The 22,343-nt window shown below is 32.1% G+C and overlaps 1 protein-coding gene across 1 annotated transcript in view; it reads left to right on the top strand.

Moving 5' to 3' along the window:
• Nucleotides 1-9,906, top strand: part of TrissinR (Trissin receptor) — a 53,667-nt gene extending 43,761 nt beyond the window's left edge. The window contains exons 6-7 of the mRNA XM_089706122.1: nucleotides 2,631-2,792; nucleotides 7,807-9,906. Coding sequence (XP_089562248.1) covers nucleotides 2,631-2,792; nucleotides 7,807-8,286 — 642 coding nt within the window. The 3' untranslated portion in view covers nucleotides 8,287-9,906. The remainder of the gene's footprint in view (nucleotides 1-2,630; nucleotides 2,793-7,806) is intronic.
• Nucleotides 9,907-22,343: the final 12,437 nt, after the last annotated feature.

Below are 22,343 nucleotides of genomic sequence, written 5' to 3'. Positions count from 1 at the left end.
ATTTTCGTGTAAAAGATTTTTTTAATATACTGAAAATTATGAATCTATAAACAATAGCATTTAAAAGTTGTGTACATATTATTTTGAGGTAAAACAAAGTTTATAAGGTCTTTCACTAACTTGACATTTTAAAGATATCAATGCCTTTGAAAGAAAATGTTCAAGAAAATAATTTAATTATTAAGTACATTGTGATACATACAAGTTGAAGATATAGGTATCTTCCACTTGTATGTGATCATGCGATCATACGCAAAGGTTAACTCCACGATTGAACTCGCTCTTAATAATAAGTGTTCAGTAGCGATATAGGAACGTAAACATGTTGAAAACAGATAGGTCTTGAGCAAGATGATTAAGTTTTCATCGCGTGTTAAAATGGAGCAGTGGCTAATTGAAGCGCAACTCTATTTATCACTTGGCTTATTTTGCTAATGAGGGCCTCAGACAATCTTGATGTCGGTTAACTATAGATCTGGTTGGCTTAACAGCTGAGGTTTTACAAAAAAACTATGTATTCCGAACTCGTACCGAAAATAAAATTATTACACATACTATATACCAAAAATTAAATACATAATTACACATACAATGAAATATTAATGTTATAATTTTCCATCAATTGATTTCAGTAATTACTTAAATTATAACATGTTTAAAATAACGAGCAAGTAGATACAAAATGCCAATCAAATAAAACACATACCTTTTCAATTCAACTAGTATATGTTGGATAATATTCTACTAAGGAGTTCAAATTGTATGTGGATTCTGATTCTCAAATAAATGTTTGTTAGAGACATAAAACTACATTTTTATTTGAAAACTTTACATCAGAACATCATTTCTACGTACATATTTTCAGCAGCAGGTAGGTAATTTGTATTAAGTGAGCTTGCATTTCTTAAAATTTCTTAGTATTTATAATTACTTTTTGACTTTATTCAGCAGTAGAATAAATCAAGCTTTTCGCTAGGAAAATATTTTCTTGCATAAATCATACCTATTTTTTCTCTTCTGATCTATAAGTTAGGTATCTATTATTATATAATATGTTACCGGAAATGTATGAAATCAAGGAATTGTATACAAATCCTAGGAAATGTGTAAAATTCCGATACCTACTATTTAGGAAATGTTTAAAATATTGTTTAAAAAACTATTTAATGCATATTTAAGGTACCTATATCCTAGGAAATGTATAATTTTCTCGGATTTGTATATAATTCCAATATCGTATTAGGAAATCAGAAATGTATCCTAAAGTAAATGCTTTCTGTAATAAAACACGTTGTTCATTATTTTTATTATGGCACTTATTGAGACAATCGGGTAACAGTCATACCGTAAAATAATAAAAATATGTTAATATTATCTTACTAATTAACATTTCTAAAATCAACTATCTACTAACTTTCAACTTCTATTTATTCATATAAAATCAAATTTTCATTTGGCAAGTAAGTGAGTCCATATAGTTATTTATATTTTGCAGGGTAAGCTTGAATTGCTTGATGTGCATTATACTTTATTGTTAAAGCACAGACATCTTGCTGTAGCAATACCCCACGTCCTGCTGTCCCCGCGTACCTTCCAATATCTTAAATGTTTTACATTTCCGATTGCCATTTAGGAAATGTATACATTTCCTAGGAATTGTATACAATGACGGATCACATACATTTCCGTTAACATATAATTAAGATAAGTTTTATTAATAAATTAACAAAAAAATATATTTATGATTAAAATAAAAATATGTGTTGTATAATGTATACACAACATATTTTACTTTTCTTGGGGAAATATTATTATTTATTTTACCTATTTTTTCACTTTTTAAATCGTTAATGCACGTGTTTATGACTCGATAGCGATATGCATTTGTAAATTGTTACAGTATTAAATTATTGCATGAAGGGTATCTTAATTCTGCTAAAGCTACAACCTCTGAGACCAATACGTCAGTCCCAGAGAGAAATCTTACTATATTTGCTTGCGTATCGATCCGTCTTTGGAACCTGAGATATGTTATTTGAGCCCTTCGCATTTATTGATTTCAACTAACTCTGAAATCAGTTGAAAAGTATACTCTTCTAGTTAGAAATATAAAATGACAATGTAAACAATTTGTTATTTATAATTAATTAAATCTTCAAAAAACAACAAACCAACCTTACAATTCCTTCCCACTTTTCCACGACAATTATTCAATAAATTTAACCAAATAAAAATAATTGTAAGTACTATATTTTGTCCTTACGTTGAGTAATTAATCTATCTACTCAAATAAATAAATGTTAAAAGTTAAATGAAGGTACGATATTTACTCTTTGTTCTGAATTTTGTTTGTTAATTTTTGGAATTTAAGTATCCATGGCATTTTAAGTAATGCAAATGGTGTTGAAAGCGATAGTACTCCATTTCATCGGGTGTCACATTTATAAATTATTTTTATATCTTTTTTAAAGGCAAGTAGTTGCAAATTAGCATAATCGTACCAAGAAATTTTATAATGACGCTGCTGTAGAGCTGCTTTAAATTTAGACCTTCAAACGGGATTATAAACATCAACATGAGAGAAGACGTGCTTTCGCATTCGTTATAACTATTGGCATTGTTTGTTTTAGGTTCTATACACGAGGATTGCGGTAGGTCTATGGCAAAGTTCAAACGGTCTGAGGCACATGGGACACGCACAATGTTGTGCCACACAGTGCCCCAGAATAGAGAAGCCTACTTCAGGAGGTTATGAACCTCAACGTACTTTTGTAGGAACCACTGAAACAAAGGTAAGAATGACGATGTAAAATGTAAACGTTAAATACATTCCAAACAACACGAAAAAACACACTTGTTCCCACGGGTGTATTTTGTAATCTTCCGTGTAAAGTTATCCGTGCAAAGTTATAAAACAACGGTTCATAAATACATATAGGTACTAAAGAGATATTGTTAAGGCTGCAGTCTAGCAAAATTGCGTTTTCAACAAGTTATTTGACAATTTTTTCCCGGCTAATGAAATGATAAACTGAATTTTTTTTTCTTGTTTATCAATTAGTGTTATATACGCAATGCGCGTGAATTTTTTCACATTTGTAAAGTTACTTTATGTTACCTTAATCAGGCCTTCAAGATAAGTCTCTTTCCCCCAAAGACATTTGGAGCTAAGTTTGTGCACTCACTACGTTGCAACCGATTACAATTTACACAATCTGATCAGCACATTATTATCCTTATATAGTCGTTATTAAAAACTGCTGAATACAATTGCCGAAAAACTTATGATTTTCCTAATTAGAACGTTATAAATTCATTAAATTTCCCATTTTTTGCCTTACAAAATCTATTGATAAATACTGCTAAAAGTTATTGTTTCCATTAATTTATTCGAGTTGGTTGAAGACCAATGAGTATTAATCCTTTAAAAAATTTTTTTTTTGAATTTTGATAATTCTTTAAATATTAAAAAAATATTTAAAATAATTAGGAAAAATCATAGCGAATTTCTTTAGTCGCGCTCCTTGGGCCGGAGCGTTCTGACGTGTGCTCTACGCTCGATTTTCCTTCATACCGAAGTGAAAGTTGCTCTACTTCATTAAATTTAATATTTTTGTTAATTGATTATTTTTATCTTAGTTTTGTGCAAATATTCGTATTTTTAAACATTTGATTTCGATATGGAAAATAAACGAAAAAAATATGCGTGTAACTATGTACTTACTAGAAAAAAAATTATCTTCGAACATAAAGTTAATGAAACCAAATACATTACAAAGGTGATTGGCAACAATTTCTTTATTTTACGGGGTTTCAGTAAAGGGATGAATGTTTCTTTTCAACTAAAGTAAGCTCATAAATTTTCTTATAATATATATTTTTTTTGAAGTTCCAAAAATGTTTATTTTTCGTTTGAGAAATACGAAATATATTTAATTATATTGAGAACTTGAACTTGGGACATACGGGGAAAATGATTTGTTTACTCCAAAATTCCAAATATGTCGAGGTGTTTTTTTTTTCTTCTAGTCATTTTAAACGTAGCGGCATGTTGTTTGATTATTAATTTTGTAACTTAAATACAGGATGTTGGTTTTATATTTTAATCTTACAGACGCGCTGACAAATTTAGTCCACCATTTCTAGTTTAGTCCACCAACTCTAAGTACCAATATTAAAACGAATGGATTATCATCACATCATAAAAACTCAGATGTAATGGAAGATCGCAATAACATAGAAAATTCAATGGGTGTTGAACTAAACAAACACAAGTAACAAGTAAAAAGAGCAACTATGGAGTTTCTTGCCGATTCTTCTCCGTAGATACTGCTTTCCGAATCGGTGGTAAATGTTAAAAATATGTACCTAATGACGTTTCAAAAGTGCTTCTAGAAGAAGTCTAATTGAATAAATAAATGTTTGAGTTTGAGTTTTGAGTTTAACAGAGACGCGAAGAATAAAAAAAGAGGACGAAAACGATAATTCGTTGATGCTTTCCCTTTTCGACGTATTGTTAGGGTACATCACCAATCTGCAAAAAACAAAACTGATGATTCCCAATTGCTGATTAAAAATGAAAAACAAATAATCGACAACAGTGGTGAAAATTTGCTGATCACAATGAAACATCCTTCAGTGGTAGCAGATTTACTCATTTAAAATGTATCGGTGAACAGCGTAAAGGAGAGGAGGACAGGAAAACATTATGAATGTGGATGGTGGATTGTATACAGGGTGTAATCGATAAGTATGTGCAGGCGATTATGACGTTATTATTGCAGGTATCAAAAAACTTAAAACTGATATCGAAATTACTTTACCTAATGAGCAAAATGACAATAATAACTTTTTAAAAGTATAACGAGAAAAATTTACTTTATACACTCCCATATCAAGAAGGGAAAATGGGACTAGTAGAAGTTAAATGTCTAATTCCGGCAAAAGAGATGAATGCGGAAGATGCGGTTAAAAATAAAAAATTTAATATTTGAAATACAATGCAAAAAAATAACACTTTTGTCATAGATAAGAATCATGACTATTTTTTCCAAATTCAGGGACAACTAAACGTTGCAGAAGCAGAAGTCTGCTTATTTGCTGTTTGGACTGGAGTGAATCATTCGTTAAAAATAGAATATATAAGTTTAGGCAAAAAAAAATAAAATGATGGACCATTATCAAGATTTTACATAAATTGCTTACTGTTAGAATTGATTGATTCGAGACTTCAGCATTCCATGCCCATCAAGGACCCATCCTATGTTATTCAAGCGATTGAAAAAAGAAAAGAAAAATCCAGTGCAACCGCTAAAGCATCAGAATGCTAGCAAAATATTTATTAGGTTTATCCATATAAATATATATATTATACATAATATAATAAATCCGTAGAAGGGTCAATTCTGTACTTTGAAAATATGTATTTAAAAAATAAATAGCAGTGTTACTGGATCGATACCAAACACAAATATGTGATTAAAAAAATTTTTGTCTGTCTGTCTGTCTGTATGTGAAGGCATCACGTGAAAACTAATGGTTCGATTTCAATGAAACTTGGTATAATTATACCTTATTATCCTGGGCATAAAATGGAATACTTTTTATCCTGGAAAAATAATTATAATAATAATATATAAAAAAAATAAATCTTAATTTTTCAGTTTTATCCATAGACGTTGTTCTGTAGAACCGCGAACACACGTTGCGTTACCCGCAGTGGATTCAGCGATGTAACCTGTAGCGCCAAAAGTCGGATTTGGCTTGAACCGTTTGCGGCACACGCGGGCCGCACGACACCACGCCTCCTCGACTCCTATATAAGGACGGCGTTCCGCGCGATGCATATATGTAATTTATGAATTTTGATGCGAGCGGACGTGTTAACATTACATTTTTTTTTATTATATACAAAATTTGTTTATCCGTTTTATTAGTTAAACTGAACAACTTTCACTAAGAAACTTAGGTCGAAAAAAATGTATAGAGTTATGCATTTGAAGATATCAATAGAACGTATTCGCAAATTTTGTGTACTGATAAAAAAAATCACCTGGTGTAATTTTCACGAAAATTGTTTCAAATTGTCATGTCTGGTACTTATTACCCCTCGTTTTCACCAAGAAACAAGTTAAATACTAGTTTGATACAAAACTTGTAGAATACTTTTCAAAACATAATTATTTGTTTTATAAATGTATTGATACTGTCTCAAACATTCTTTCGTTCACACTTTGTAGCCCACAAGTATTTATACAAGTATAAAACACATTTGCGTTTACACTGAAGTCTGTGACATGATTAGAACTTGTCTGATCCATTGATAGCGTTCTCACCTACAAAATACAGTCGTGGTTTAGATAAGTATTGTTTATTTTATTGCAATTTCTGTATAATACTAGTAACAAACAAGTTTTAAACTTTATCCATGTTTGTTGGATAAAGTTTTCAACATACATACATCTCACAAAAGTTTTTTTTATTAATAGAAATTATAAAAGTAGGTGCGTCTGAATTTGTCTCGAATTCTACAAGTATTGCTACAAAAAAAACAAGAGATCATAAACATGTAGGCAACTAGAAGTTTTCAACCAACAAGTTTCATATAAGTTATCCTACATATTGTATCAAATTTTGTATACAACATGTTTTACACATGTCTATGAGAAACGAAAACATTGCATCAAATTTGTAAAATACATGTATTATACTTTGGTGAAAACGAGGGGTTACGAATATTAAATTATGCATACGAATGATTTAATTTTTAAAAATTAAGTGGAGCAACTTTCCCATAGTACATTTGTATTATTTACATATAGGATGACAGGATGCATTTGTTTGCACTACTAGACCAAGCCCTTAAAGTATCCGTAAAATCCTTTGTAAATGTTGACATCGTGTAAATTCTACTTAACATTTACGTCACTTTATTGATAAAAACACGTTAAAAATCCCTTTGTTTCCAAATATTTTCTATAACGCATGAAATCCCCACCGCGGCGTAACTCCTCGATGATATTCGACGTTTTACAGCATTTGTGAGACGTGATAAGCTTTCATTTCATTTCTGCGATGAAACATTGAGAGAAATAACAAAAAATAATTCTATATGTCAGGTTTTGTGTAAGAACGAAGGTATAGGCGAGTATAATATATATATCTTATCTTTGTGTGCAGCTGTCCTTGAAGGTATTTGGTACCATGACAGGGATTACATATTATATAAAGCAGAGAATATGTATAAAAACATCTTTGAATCTCACAGAAATAGGTAATCTTTTTTCGTTTCATCCGTGTAAATGTAATAAAACATTAAATGTGCCGCAAGAGATTTTAATTTTTTACAATGAAAAAGTAACTATACCTACATAAAAAATAAATTGTTATTATAGTTTATATGACTTTTCTACCGGCTTTGTAATTTTAGTCATAATAAATATTCATTTTAAAATCGATATCCAAAAATTGCATACCTAAAAACTCCACGAATTGTTTTAGAATTTACTATTCCATTTGTGTCGCGCAAATTGTAAATGCAAAAGCGCAGCCTGCGTTATCTTCAATACATGGCACTGCGTTTCAATTGAAGTAATTTAAGAGCGGAGCTTTTATTTCATATTTCCATTTTATGTTATTGTAAAAAGCATCCTGTGCGTAAAGTAATAACATAATATCCGCAATATTTTGTTGCAAACATACATAGAGCCACAGAAGGGAGAGTTTCATAAAAGGTCGCATAAATCAGGAAGGAAAATGTCGGCTAGTTAATAATAAATAAATATGTATTTACTCTTATTTAAACAGGGTACCTCAAGCCCGAAAGCGGTGAAAAAGAAGAAATCCACCCACGAAGGTCGCAGCTGTCATCACCTCAGCCATTTGTCACGCAACGTGCTACGCGCGCGACGCGGCGTAGTGCGGATGCTCATTGTCGTGGTGCTCACTTTCGCGATCTGCAATTTGCCCTTCCATGCTCGTAAAATGTGGCAATATTGGTCTACCGGATACGAAGGGACAAGTGATTTCAGTGCGCTCTTAACGCCTCTAACATTTCTCATAACATACTTTAATTCCGGAATCAACCCTTTGCTATACGCATTCCTTTCCAAGAATTTCAGAAAGGGCATGAGGGAATTACTTTTCTGTAATTTTCACGGAAAGAGGAAAAGTGAAAATTTAATTTTATTAAACCGTGTCGGCGGCACCGGCTTGCGACGGAGCTCGACGCGCTCCACCCGCGCCAACTGCAGCACGGTCACCATAGCGCCCAACGGGGAATCATGAAGGTTGTATCGCAGGAGATTTCTGTATCGGATGGAGAACGCAGATGTTTCCTGATTAACGTCGAGCACCGATGAGGTGACTGATAGCAGCGGACTGTACACGATATCCACTATATCGAAAAAAGACTTGTATGATTGAGTGTAGTGAATATTTGCGTATTGTCGCTGCTTTACATTTTATTGACTCTCTGAACTTAGTGATCTCAAGAGCTTACCAAATAAAGTGAATAATGTGATTGAAATCGTTTAAGATTAAGTGTTGTTGCAGAACTTTGTAAGTTTAATATATAGAGAGCATATCGAAGGATGCAGCATGAAAAGAAAAAGATAGATAGGTACCTAAAGTATTTAACTAGTCATCAACGTTTGCCTGCATGTATATTTTATTATATATAAGAAGTTAAGAAGTAAAGTATTTCATAGAAAAATGCAGCAAATAAATTATTGTAAATATAGGTATATAATTTATGAAACTTATTAATTGTTATATTTTCTCATTCTAAATTCTATGTACTTAGATGTATTAATTATAAGGTACCAAAATTACATATTTCGTATAGCTATATCATAATTATTTTTTTTTTTATTATTGAAATTTAATATAATTATAATTAATAATTACAGTATGTAGTACCTAGATATTATCGTAGAAATATTTATTAGCGATCGAAACATTTGAGCTCTATGATATATCGTTAACATTATAATCATAGGCTGTTATTGCAACAAAATTTGTTTAATTAGCACTCCGTAAAATTAGCAATTTAAATTAATTCCATCATTGCGTCACTGCGTGTTCCCAAGGATAGTTGAAAACTAACTGAAATAACATAAAATTAAAGCCTATTGCGGACATATATGGCACAAAACAATAAAATAATATCAGTAAAATATGAACTGCCTTCCGCCATTGCACGGCGTTGGATTCCGGATGTGGAATGAATTATAAGGTTACCTCAATTGACATTATTTCAAGTATACCTTTTTAATCAAATAAAACATCCTATTTCTATAAAAACGGTTTGGGGATCGCGAACGTAGAAAGTATCGAAAATTTATTTAAATGTATCTATAAACTAGGTTTTACCTTTTCAATATTACACTAGAGAAACCCGTTTACACTCGAAGAAAATTACATTTCTACGTTCTGACTCCATGGACGATTCAATTTGATTCCTGTGATACTATCGCGAATTAATTTGCTAGTTTTACTTTGAAATATATTTTTATAAAATTCGTGAAAAATTACGTATCTAATATAGATAGGTATTAAGTAAGTGTTTAAAAGTTTATTTGATTGTTCGTAGCATGTAAATAGTAGGATGCCATTGTTTACATATTTTGTAACTTACATACCTACAATCTCTATAGATCTAAAATGTAAATAACAACGAACCTAACTTGTTAAAATGTACAAATTGCAAGTATATCATGTGAATATTTTTATTCCTAGAAATAAAGAATTAGTTTTCTATTATTGTGGCTAAATGTAGGTGAAGATGTTTTTAATAACTAAATATTAAAAAAGAACAGCAAATAATTGTATTTATTTTTAGTGGTTAATATTAATGTGTGTATTCTACCGATTTGAAAGCTCTTCTAAAACCATTCACATCAATAAATAAACTCATTGAGTTTTTAAGCTCATTGATAGATAGATACCCACTTGGTTCTCCACACTCAATTGAACCGTTCATTGTTTTCATTTTATAGAAACTGTTTGTGGGTAATCCAGGTTAACACTCACTTAGCTGCCATTCCAAAGCCGTGAATACTTTTTGAAACTGGGCCAAATGGCATTCAATTATTGGAGGAATTCCTTAAGCGCAGATAGCCGCTGAAATATGGATTCTCGCAAATATTCCACAACTATCCATTTATAACAAACAGTGGTCTACAATAAGTAATAACAGCAAGAATACAAAATGTGTAGATGCCTACACTAGAAGAATGTAAATGCGGTCGTAGCGGCATTGTACTCGCTTCCATTTTGCTTCCACACTGGCTTTGTTGTTATTGATGCACCTAATTCTATTTCAATACCCCTATTTTCTTCACACATTATTTTCAGCCCTAAAACGTTACGATTCGAAGCGACATAGAATAAATGAGCCAAATAACTTTTCTGGTGAAATTCGTTGTAAATCAAGCTATACATATAGGTACCTATATAGCAAGCTACATAGACATTTAACAAGTAGTCTACTTATTTTTGACAAGACCATTGTTCCGCTTCATCTGTCAACGGGAACGAAGTGTATCTATTGAATTCAAGAAGCAATGCTATACAATATACCTAATATTATCTATACTAAAGTAAAATAATGATATACTTAAGTGGATTGTATTTAGTAGTTATTATTGGAAAATATTTTCCTTTAGAAAGCTGATATTGCACATGGACAAATCATACAATAACATCTGCAGAAGAGGCGAAGAAACAATTTTTTCATTATTTCCAAATTAACTTTATTAGTTATTACCATAATAAATAGTATCCTGTATCCCAACTCTGCAAATTTAAATCGATATATTCAATTTTTCTTCTTCAGAAAACAGATAAAAATAATAGATAACAAATTAATACATTTAAAAGATAATGCTTGTTCTGAGGATGGAAATAGACAAGGTATCTAATTATTCTTATTATCATATTCGAACTAATGTAAACACATTTGCACAGGTTTATTTGAATTTTAGATTCAGAAGTTATATTCTATTCTTATTAAGTTAAAGTAAAGTTAAAGGCACAAGAAACACGATTTATGAAAATGGTCATGCCTTACAATTTCCCCAACAACATAGCACAATAAAAAGTGTGAGTTAAGCTTTGCTTCCATTACAACAAATCATAAAAACAGACATGTCTTCGTGAAACATTGGCGTTATCTATGTAGGTATACTTGAGTTTTTAATCCTGCTCTTGGCTACGGATTTACGGTAAGCGACACAACAGGATTTTATGAGCGAGCTGATGAACCGACTTTCATTAAAACGGAGTAGTGAACAGGCTCTGTACACAGACTTAATCGGCTTACATCACAAGCTTCAAACAATTAATAAGCACTATTTTTCAATGGCCCGCCAGCGACGCCACGGTCCAAAACTTTAAATTATTTATAAAGTTTGCTCTTGTGACCAAAATCTACAACATTGTAGTCAAAAAGTTACAGACCCAGTTAAAGTTAAAATGACTTTCCGAACAAGGTACACTTTGTGAGCATTTTTGTTTGTATTATAAATATAAATAATTACTGCACTCCCTTTTAATTTTAACAATTAATGTTAATTTTTTTAAGTTTATTCGAGAAAATAATTTAATAAAAACTTATAAAACAACACAGCCAAAATTGATGTCAAATATCTGAAGAAACAGTGACTACAGACTACCTGCTGATCCAATTTAATTTTGTCTGAAAAACAGAATTACATAATTGAAATTAATAACTAGGTTTATAAATGATGTTATCAAAACAAAGAACTTTTTAATTGCGTAGGCATGTTCAATCACTTTCAAAGGATCAACGCCATAAAATTATATAATTTCTATCTCATCTAATATAATATTAAAGTAAGCAAGTATAATTAGATTTATGTATGAAGTGTGCTTCATAAGATAGAATATCAATTATACTCTAATTAATAAGGGAACGTAAATAGTAAAGATTTAGTAAAATGATTATTTAACTAAGTATACTCTATAGCTAGTAGCTACGTTCCTTATCGTCGTCTTGCGAGAAGAACGTAACACGTCTGTCTCACTCAAAATGGACTTGATGTTATGCAAATCCCTAATGAAATTCGCCTTTAACATTTTTTATTTAGTCGGTTTGTATAGAACACTATCGTCCAGTCATTAGACTGAAGTCTGAATGTTTGCAGTATGTTCGCAGTATGTTTGAGTGTTTCTCAAATATACTGCGATTTACTAGATGAAAAATTTCAACTGAAGCTCTTTATATAATTACTAGAATGGATCTTAATATAAATTTCAGGTTCCAATTTTATTGGATTTAATCACTGCATAATTACAAATACTGTTTAATGAATTTAATAACGATCTTAACAAGACTATGGGAGCTGACTTAATTAATTCCATTGTATCAATATAGTCTCATTGTAGTCCGAGGGATTAAATTTTAGAATGGTTTTTTCATAAGCTTTTTAATTAACTTGCTGCGTTAGTCTGTAGATAAAAATGGATCAAATATTGGTAGCTGGATTAGAAAAACTTAAGCTTTGTAGCGACTTACTAACTACTAAAAACTCCGGTATTCCTCAATGAATATGGCATTGAGGCTTTCAAAAAAGAGCACATAGGTCCTACAAGGCCGGCAAGCCACCTGCTATGTTTCTGGAGCTCCAAGCAATGGGCAGCCTACAGCAGAGAAGACTTTACATATCTACATTATACAGCATGTACTCTGCCATAAAAAAATCAAGGAAGACTTCCCGTATTGGAACTGGTTTGTTTTATTTCGCTGCAACGTTTTCAGATTTTCTTTCAGATACATTATTTCTTTTATATTTTAAATAATTTACAGCTTTTCAACTCTGCTCAATAAAAATAAACAGATGGAAATTAATGAGCATGTAAATTAACCTTCACTGAAGTATGAGCAAATGTAATAGAAATCACGAGTTTTCGTTACAAAGCAGATGTATTTCACATCTGTTTTACAAATCGATGGGTCATATGGACATTCTCGGTTGAATTGCTTATAAGTATATAAAGTATACCTATAATCATTATTATAAATATAATAAATATAATATGATTGAATTAAAAGTATCCCACCTCGTGTTTATTTTATTTGTACCATTTAAAAACGTTAAATTTTAAACGAAAGTAAAATGTAAAACGTGGTTTTCTTTTTTTTACAACAAATATTCGCCTTTACACTTTTTCCATTATAGGACTGAAAAAGGCAATTCGAACAATCGGGTCGCTCATTTGTTACGACTACAAAAAGAGCATCCATTATGATCAAAGATTGGAATTCATTTCAAGAGAAAAATCTTTATTCTACTATCTCTTGTTAATATTGTAGTTATATAAATAAGTATATGTCACGTTGAAGTGATGTATTATTTAGCAAGTGGTATGTGGTTACATTAAGTACCATAATTTAAGGCTAATTGAAATTTATTGAGGATAAACGTAAAAATAAAAATGAATTGATTTTTCGGAAACCGGCGCATTACTTTTAACTGTATCCATTACACAACAACTGGAAAACTATAAACTTCCACAAAAACAAACATTGCTCTTTGTAACATCGCACATTCCAAAAATATTGAAAAAGCAGCAATCAGCTTTTCTGCCAAGATTGTTCTGACCGATCTTGTTGTCGAAACTCGCAATTCAAACGTATAAATTGTAAATAGCCATTTCTGAAACTTCCACGCAAGCTATCCACGCTTGTGTCAAATCAATCTTATAGAGAAGTAGACAGCGTCTGTTGCGAAACTTTTGGGTTCAAAGTTGGCATCCAGTCTATTACTTCAACTTCGATTAAGCTTATTACGCAAACTGGCTTGTTGTGGTTTGTAAGATAGCCAGGTAAATGTTGATTTACAATTATTAAGTTTGTAAAGTATGATTTACGTAATACTAGCTTTCCGCCCGCGGCTTCGCCCGCGTTTTCAAAGAAAAACCCGTTCCCGTAGGATTTCCGGGATAAAACCTATCCTATGTCCTTTCTCGGGTATCAAAATATCTCTATACCAATTTTCATGCAAATTGGTTCAGTAGTTAAGGCGTGATTGAGTAACAGACAGACAGACAGAGTTACTTTCGCATTTATAATATTATAGTATGGATTGGCATGGCAACCTAACTTTTCAACCATTAAATTTAGGTATATTACGTAAATTTGCATAACGACTGCTTTGTAATAAAATAACTCATTAGCGAAATAAATGTTATCTTCTAATTTTTTTATACCTTTAATTATCAGTGACAGAAAAAGTTTTTATTTAAAGGGTACGTAGTTAGATCATATTCGACACAACGTTCAAACTGCCTTTAACTTCTCGCAATGCAAATGATTAAACGACCCGTAGCCGTAAGTGAAGTTTAATCATGATTAAGGTAAAGGGCTTCTTTCATATAATATCTACTTACAACCAACGAGGTGCCATTTGGGCAAATACTTTTAGGATCGAATGAAATATAGAGCATGTTTATACATAAAACGTTACTACAAAATCATTCATTTGCTTTTTAGTACACTGTACACATACTCACTTATAATACTTTACACATTTTAGTTTTCATGTAGGTATACCTAATAATATCTCTAACTCTTAGTTATAGCTATTTTGTAGTTATAGTAAAATAAAACAAGAAAGTAAACGCTTTCTCAAACCATGAAGAGAGTGTAAAATCGGAGAAGAACGCTAGTACAATACAATATTTCTATTCTAAGAAGAGAAACATTTGTGTTCGTATTGTTTCTGCAGTACCTAAAATCCAAAATACATACTTTGATAAGCTTTGATATTATATAAATGATAAATATACTTTAACTTTAAAGTAGGTACAATAATTCTACGAAATCTTTGCGAGTTAAGTTATTACGTGAATAAGGTTACCGTCTGTATTTCGTAGTCTGTAATTAAACAACTAACTTTGTAATCTAAATATGCCCGACGGTCGAAACGTTCCTGATGAAGTGTGTGCTTATGTTGCCTGTAATCTGAACTCTTTGTAATTAGTGAAATTTAATTAAGATATTTATGAAAAAGAAAGAAATAGGAATTTTTTCGGATTCCTATACAGCGTTATTGAGTTTAATTTGAAGCGAACTCATATGAGTATTGTATAAATTATTGATTTATCCAGGATCTCCACTCGCATCTATTAATACATAAGAAAATAATATGTGTCGGAGCAATATGTAAGAATTTAACTCTACACTGTAGAGTGCAGATAATATTATTTAGGTAGATATATAAAGTGGTCTAACTAACAACGCATATTAATATATTACTTACAATCGTAATAGAATGTGCATTGGTTGTATGGAGTTATTAAAATATTGTATGAGTTATATTTTGTGTATTGTTTTTGGTCTAATCTCTACGAGTTACGACATAATCAAATACATGGCGTTCTTCCTCTTTGTAAGTAACATTGTTAACATTTTCTCTCAGACTAGAATCTTGGTATAATTTGTTTCGATCCATTTTTCCAGCTTTCAAACAACATCTATGGGAAATATTTGTTTATTCTTTGAGGCGCACGTGAATGCCACAGATATAACTAGTCTGGTCATAAGTTCTGTCATTATGTCTGATTTTCATATTTTTTAATGTTTACCGCAAATTTCTTTTTCACGTTCGATTTTTGATTATTTTACGCGTTAGAAAACGACACATTTTATTAGAATAACGTATTTGTTACAATGTAGTGGACGCAAAAAGAAGACAGAGTCGCTGTTCTCGCTCTGCATCGTAGCGGTTACGCGCCAAGAGAAATTTTCAGTTTGCTTTAAAATTTACAAATTACACAGAGATTTGTTTATTGCACTATAAAACGATTTCAGTAAGATTCAAGAGTAGAAGATAGGAATAGAAGTGGTCTTCGTCGTACGATTTGGACGACAGCAGTGATAAATGCAGTAAAGGTGCGAATAAGAAAAAGTCCGGTCCGAAATCGAAAACAGTTAGCACTGCAGATGGGCCTTAGCAGTACCACAGTTAAAAGGGTGTTGAACGAGGACCTAGGACTATGGGCTTATTGTAGATAAACATCGCATCTTCTTAACACACGCCTGAAGAAATCAAGACTGGATAAATGTCGCGCTTTACTTAAACGATACGCGAGAAAAATGTATCGTGAAATCCTGTTTTCAGATGAAAAAATTTTTACAGTGGAGGAGTGCTGCAACAAACAGAATATCAAAGTGTATACCCACAGTAGTGAAGAAGCGTGTCAACGTGTATCTCGAGTCCAACGCGGCCATCACCCCTTACCACTAATGGTTTTCCTGGGAGTGTCTTATTTTAGCCTAACAGAGGTGTTTTTCTGTGAAAAGCGTGTGAAAATAAGTTCCAATGTTTACCAAAATACGGTCCTGACCAACCTCGTCAAACCTCCTTCTCAGACCATGTTAAAAAATCAGCACTGGGTATTCCAGCAGGACTCAGCACCTGCCCACAAAGCCAAGCGTATCCAAAATTGGCTGGCCGCCCATCAGATTGACATCATTCGTCATGAAGATTGGTCATCTTCTAGTCCGGACCTGAATCTTCTGGATTATAAAATCTGGTAATATTTAGAGGAGAGAACCTGCGCTAAATCCCACCCAAATTTGGAGTCTCTCAAAGCATCCATTATTAAAGTAGCTGCTGAAATAAACATGGACATCGTGCGTGCTTCGATAGACGACTAGCCGCAGAGGTTGACGGCTTGTATCGCAAAACATGGATGCTATTTTGAATAATTTTTATACGAAATTATTAAGTAATATGTAAGCTTTATTGCCACATATAAAACAATAAATATATAAAAGTAACTTTTTGTTTATTCAATAAAACATATGTGACAGAACTTATGACCAGACTAGGTATTTTGGTAGATACATATGTCTTTTCTTTCTATACAGGTCGTAGAACAAACACAAAGCGAAATTACATAGGCACTCAAATTAAAATCAGATAGTACCTATACAATTTCAAAGTTGTAAGGAATTTAATTTTGGAGGGAAATGAAATGGAAGTTATTTACAGTCGGTATCCACGGCTATTGAAATCAGAAATATTTAGAACCAAGATTACTGAATAAGAGCGACATTATTAACCTAAAATGGTTTAGAGTATCTATTTGTGATTATTACGTATTATTTATTATATTGCAAATACTTATATTACGTATTTTAAATACTTGTTTTCAAAATTAAAAATACTATTCAAAAAATGGTTACATTCCTATTAATAAATTATTCAAAAGTTCTTTTAGTTAGGCGGGTCCACACAGAGCAAATGGCCTTGCAAAATATTTTCCGCTGTGGAAAATGCCGGCACACGCGATTTCCTCGGCCCAGCCATGTTCACTGACCGAGCCGAGTATGTGGGGACTGGGGACCCGCCTATTGACATATCTATTCTACTTCAACTCTAGTTGCAACACTATATATTTATACTAAAGATAAGTAATTAAAAAAATAATTACCTTTAAGCATATTTATTACTAGCTGCGCTTCGCGGTTTCACCCGCGTGGCTTCGCTCCTGTTGGTCATAGCGTAATGATAAATAGGCCTTCCTCGATAATTGGGCTAATCTAACACCGTAAGAATTTTTCAAATCGGACCAGTAGTTCCTGTTATTAGTGCGTTCAAACAAACAAACTTTATATTATTAGTATCTATAGATAATAATAAATAATAAGTAATCCATAAAATTATATATATCTCAAATATTGTGAAAAGGAACCCTAATATATTTTTATATCAGGCAATAAAGTAAAATTTATTAAGGTCTAAATAGGTTTTAATAATCATTGACTACGTAAAAAGGTTCCAACAACGTTCAACGTAACGAATAACAAATAAGTAGAATAATGTGAAGAAGCAGCAGGTAATTTGGTTCATAATATTATATGATGTAATTCAAAATAATTAAAGCGAGTGTAATATTAGGATTTTAATATGTAGGTATATGTATAAGAAAATGATTACCAGATAGTAGTTAACTATGACCACCATAATATGATACATATTACTAATTAAAAAATATTAGAAATTTCAGTAAGATAAATTAAGATAAATTTCTACTGTCATTAATTTTATCAATTTAATAGTTTACCTATATTTATAATGATTTGTGTTTAAATATATTAAGACTGGTTAAAAAAAACTCTCATAATAACTCTATAATGTACCTAAATCAAAGTACAGCCATCACTAAGTTTAATAATATTTATTTTCCTATTTTATAAGAGGTATTTTATTTTTATACTAGCGACCTGCCCCGGCTACGCACGGGTATACAAGGTGTAATCGTTAAGTGTGCACAGGCGATTATTCCGTAACTATTACCTACAGCTATCAAAAAACTTTAAACTGATATCGAAAGTACTTAACCTACTGAGTAAAATGGCCGTAAATTTTTTTTAAAAATAAAACGAGAAATATCCAAAAATGTTTCATTCACTCCCATACAATTTATTTCCCATACATTTTGTATTCATAGCAGATTTTCGAAGTGACGTCCTCATTGTGCAATACAATGAGGAGCTCTATTTACAGTTTCTAAATGAACTTCCCTTCAATTTTTCCAAGTAATTATAGCAGAAAACCAAAAAAAAAGATAAAATCTTTCATATTAATTGTACATGTACATATTATCTCATACTAAATGGGTGATGAGGGTTTAAAGTTAATTTCTTGGATATTTCTCGGTATTTTTTTTAAAATGTATTATGGCCATTTTACTCAGTAAGTTAAGCACTTTCGATATCAGTTTAAAGTTTTTTGATATCTGCAATAGTTACGGTATAATCACCTGTGCACACTTAACGACACAGACATGTATATATAAGTAGACAACGCAAGTACCGCGATCTGTATGAAAACCAAGCGTGTCATATTTTTTGTACTGACCTTGACGCGTTATGACGTCACGAGCGCTTTTTAGTGATGTTAATTTCATTTTACGCTAAATCGATTAGGCCGCCACTCGCGCGGCGATTCTTGTATCGTCCTATCCCATCGAAGTAAATCGAAAGAAATCAGATCAAACTAGATCTATGTCTAAGAGGTAGTCAAATAAATGAATCGTAATCGATTACTAAATCGATTCAAGACAGAAAAATGATAATTACCATAGACAGAGGGATGATAAAATAAAGTTATAAACCTTTTAATATTCTAACAAGTAAACTAATGTGTTTTAGCTTTTTCTTACATATGCCCATTGAGTTACCATGTACTACGTACTAGAGAGGCCATCGAAAGAAAGTAATGAAACTGTCAATCAATCAATCTTTATGTCCCGTTGCATCGATCCATTTTCCTTTTATGTTCGGGTTACTTGGAAAACTGAAAAAACAAACATAGTCTAAGCAATAAGGAGTTTTCTTAAAAAACTCCCAAGATGACACTTTAACTAATGGCGTCCATGTCATAATATTTATTTTTAGTACCTTTGTATTAAAATACTTAAAAGTTCTAGGTCAAGTCGTATTAAATGACAAAAAAAATCTATGCCTTTTTTTCTGAAAAATTGCTCCTTCAAATTATCATTTTTCTGTTCGATTATAAAATCGATTAGAATCGAGAACTGTTGCATCAAATGAACATCACTAACCACAAAATTGGACAGAAAAATGAGAACAGAAAAATGAGAAGACGCTATTCATTGCTTGTTATCATACGACGCGATCTTTACCGTGCCAAGTAAAAGCCGCAATGTATTCCGAATCATTTCGTATGATTTGGTATCCGTGTTTGTCACGATCGTTTTCCACAGATATTCTTTATTTGATTTTAAAATAAATAGTGCATATTCTGATTAGAAAATTACTTACCGGTGGAAGGAAACATCTCTGCTAACTCGGCCACTCACAGCTGTGGAGTTTCTACAGTTTATAACGGCGTAATTCGGCATTTTACTTTATTCAGCTTCACGTCTTTCCTTGGCGAACTGCAAGCGCGGACTGAGTGTAGGCCAGCGTCAAGTAAGTTTCATAATCGTAGTTTGGACACGGGAAGTACATACACTCGCTTAGTCTATCTTGATATATGTCCGTGCTTAACGATTACACCCTGTACATAGGCACGCTCTTGCCGCACCGGGTGGCCGGCCGGTACCGCCGCAAACGCTAAGTCCCGCAATTTTTAAATCTGTAATATCTTCGAAAATATTCACTTAAATCATACGGTGTAAAGGGCCATATAGATCTATATTAAATGAACAATGTATTCAAGGTATTTAATTGGTTAAGGATTAATGCTGTAATGGTTAAAATCGCTTCGAAAATAAGCCATTATTTGTCGTAAAAAGTAAATGACAAAAAAAAGTTATTGTGGGTTATCCATAAGAGATAGACATATATGCCATCGCGGACTTTTCTGTAGACCTTTTCAATGTGTACAATACTTAGTACATTATTTTGATAAAACTCGTAGGGTTCAGCCTGCGTTTGCAATGTAAGCGGAAACAATGTAAAAATTTACGACATCACATTAGAAACCTCAAAAATAACAGTACTTCTCCACTATTTAATGGATGTTATTATACATATAAACCTTCCTCTTGAATCACTCTATCTATTAAAAAAAACCGCATCAAAATCCGTTGCGTAGTTTCAAAGATTTAAGCGTACAAAGGGACATAGGGACAGGGAAAGCGACTTTGTTTTATACTATGTAGTGATGATGATGATAGTGATGATGATATACTTAATACCGTCCCCATTGGAAATACGAGTACATAATTTGATATTAGATTTATTTTGGAAATGTGTTAGTGTAGGTTCTGCAATGAAGTTGTAGTAACTTTTAGTAGTCTCTGCAACTGCAATATAAAAACTTTGGTCACCCATCCTATTTATGACCGTACCAACCGTTGCTTTTTCATTATTTGTTGATATACCAGCAACAGAAATACATTATCTTTGATTATTTACAATTTTCTATCTCAACTGTACCTACATGTTCTGGTGACAGACGGAAGCACAGACATGTATATTAGTAGACTAAGCGAGTGTACGTACTTCCCGTGTCCAAACTACGTTTATGAAACTTACTTGACGCTGGCCTACACTCAGTCCGCGCTTACAGTTCGCCAAGGAAAGACGTGAAGCTGAATAAAGTAAAATGCCGAATTGCGCCGTTATAAACTGTAGAAACTCCACAGCTGTGAGTGGCCGAGTTAGCAGAGATGTTTCCTTCCACCGGTAAGTAATTTTCTAATCAGAATATGCACTATTTATTTTAAAATCAAATAAAGAATATCTGTGGAAAACGATCGTGACAAACACGGATACCAAATCATACGAAATGATTCGGAATACATTGCGGCTTTTACTTGGCACGGTAAAGATCGCGTCGTATGATAACAAGCAATGAATAGCGTCTTCTCATTTTTCTGTTCTCATTTTTCTGTCCAATTTTGTGGTTAGTGATGTTCATTTGATGCAACAGTTCTCGATTCTAATCGATTTTATAATCGGACAGAAAAATGATAATTTGAAGGAGCAATTTTTCAGAAAAAAGGCATAGATTTTTTTTGTCATTTAATACGACTTGACCTAGAACTTTTAAGTATTTTAATACAAAGGTACTAAAAATAAATATTATGACATGGACGCCATTAGATAAAGTGTCATCTTGGGAGTTTTTTAAGAAAACTCCTTATTGCTTAGACTATGTTTGTTTTTTCAGTTTTCCAAGTAACCCGAACATAAAAGAAAAATGGATCGACGCAACGGGACATAAAGATTGGTTCGACTATTGACAAAAACAGCCTATCCGACAATTGATATACTGAAAACGATAGTTGATGAAGAGGTTAGCCTAATCGATTTAACGTAAAATGAAATTACCATCACTAAAAAGCGCTCGTGACGTCATAACGCGTCAAGGTCAGTACAAAAAATATGACACGCTTGGTTTTCATACAGATCGCGGTACTTGCGTAGTCTACTTTAATATACATGTCTGTGGACGGAAGCATAAACTCACAGACATGTCTGTCTGTCAGTTCAGCGAAGTATCAGTAATAGGGTGCCGTTTTTACTTTTTCGTTACGGCACCCTATTATCACTCGTGATACTTAAAACTATAAAAAATATATAAAAAAGCATAGGTTCGTAGTTTAGACGACTATATTTGATTTAAAGATTATGTAATTGATCCTGAAAATAAATTTCTCGTAACAATTATTAGTGTAATTCTTTATTATGAAATTCTCCACCTCTTTCCTGGGAAGAAAGTTATTTACGTACATTCATAAAGGTCTTATTGAAGAACTTTTATCTTAATGGTTAGAGTGAAAACAAAGAGCTTAGCTATTTCAAATTGGAAAAAGTGAGGAAAAGTTGTTTTTAA

Source organism: Colias philodice, chromosome 2 (genome assembly GCF_061535455.1).
Source record: "Colias philodice isolate Cphi_HAF_F1 chromosome 2, ilColPhil1 Martin Lab GWU primary, whole genome shotgun sequence".
NCBI classification, from domain to species: Eukaryota; Metazoa; Arthropoda; class Insecta; order Lepidoptera; family Pieridae; genus Colias; species Colias philodice.
This window is presented reverse-complemented; position numbering and strand designations above follow the sequence as displayed.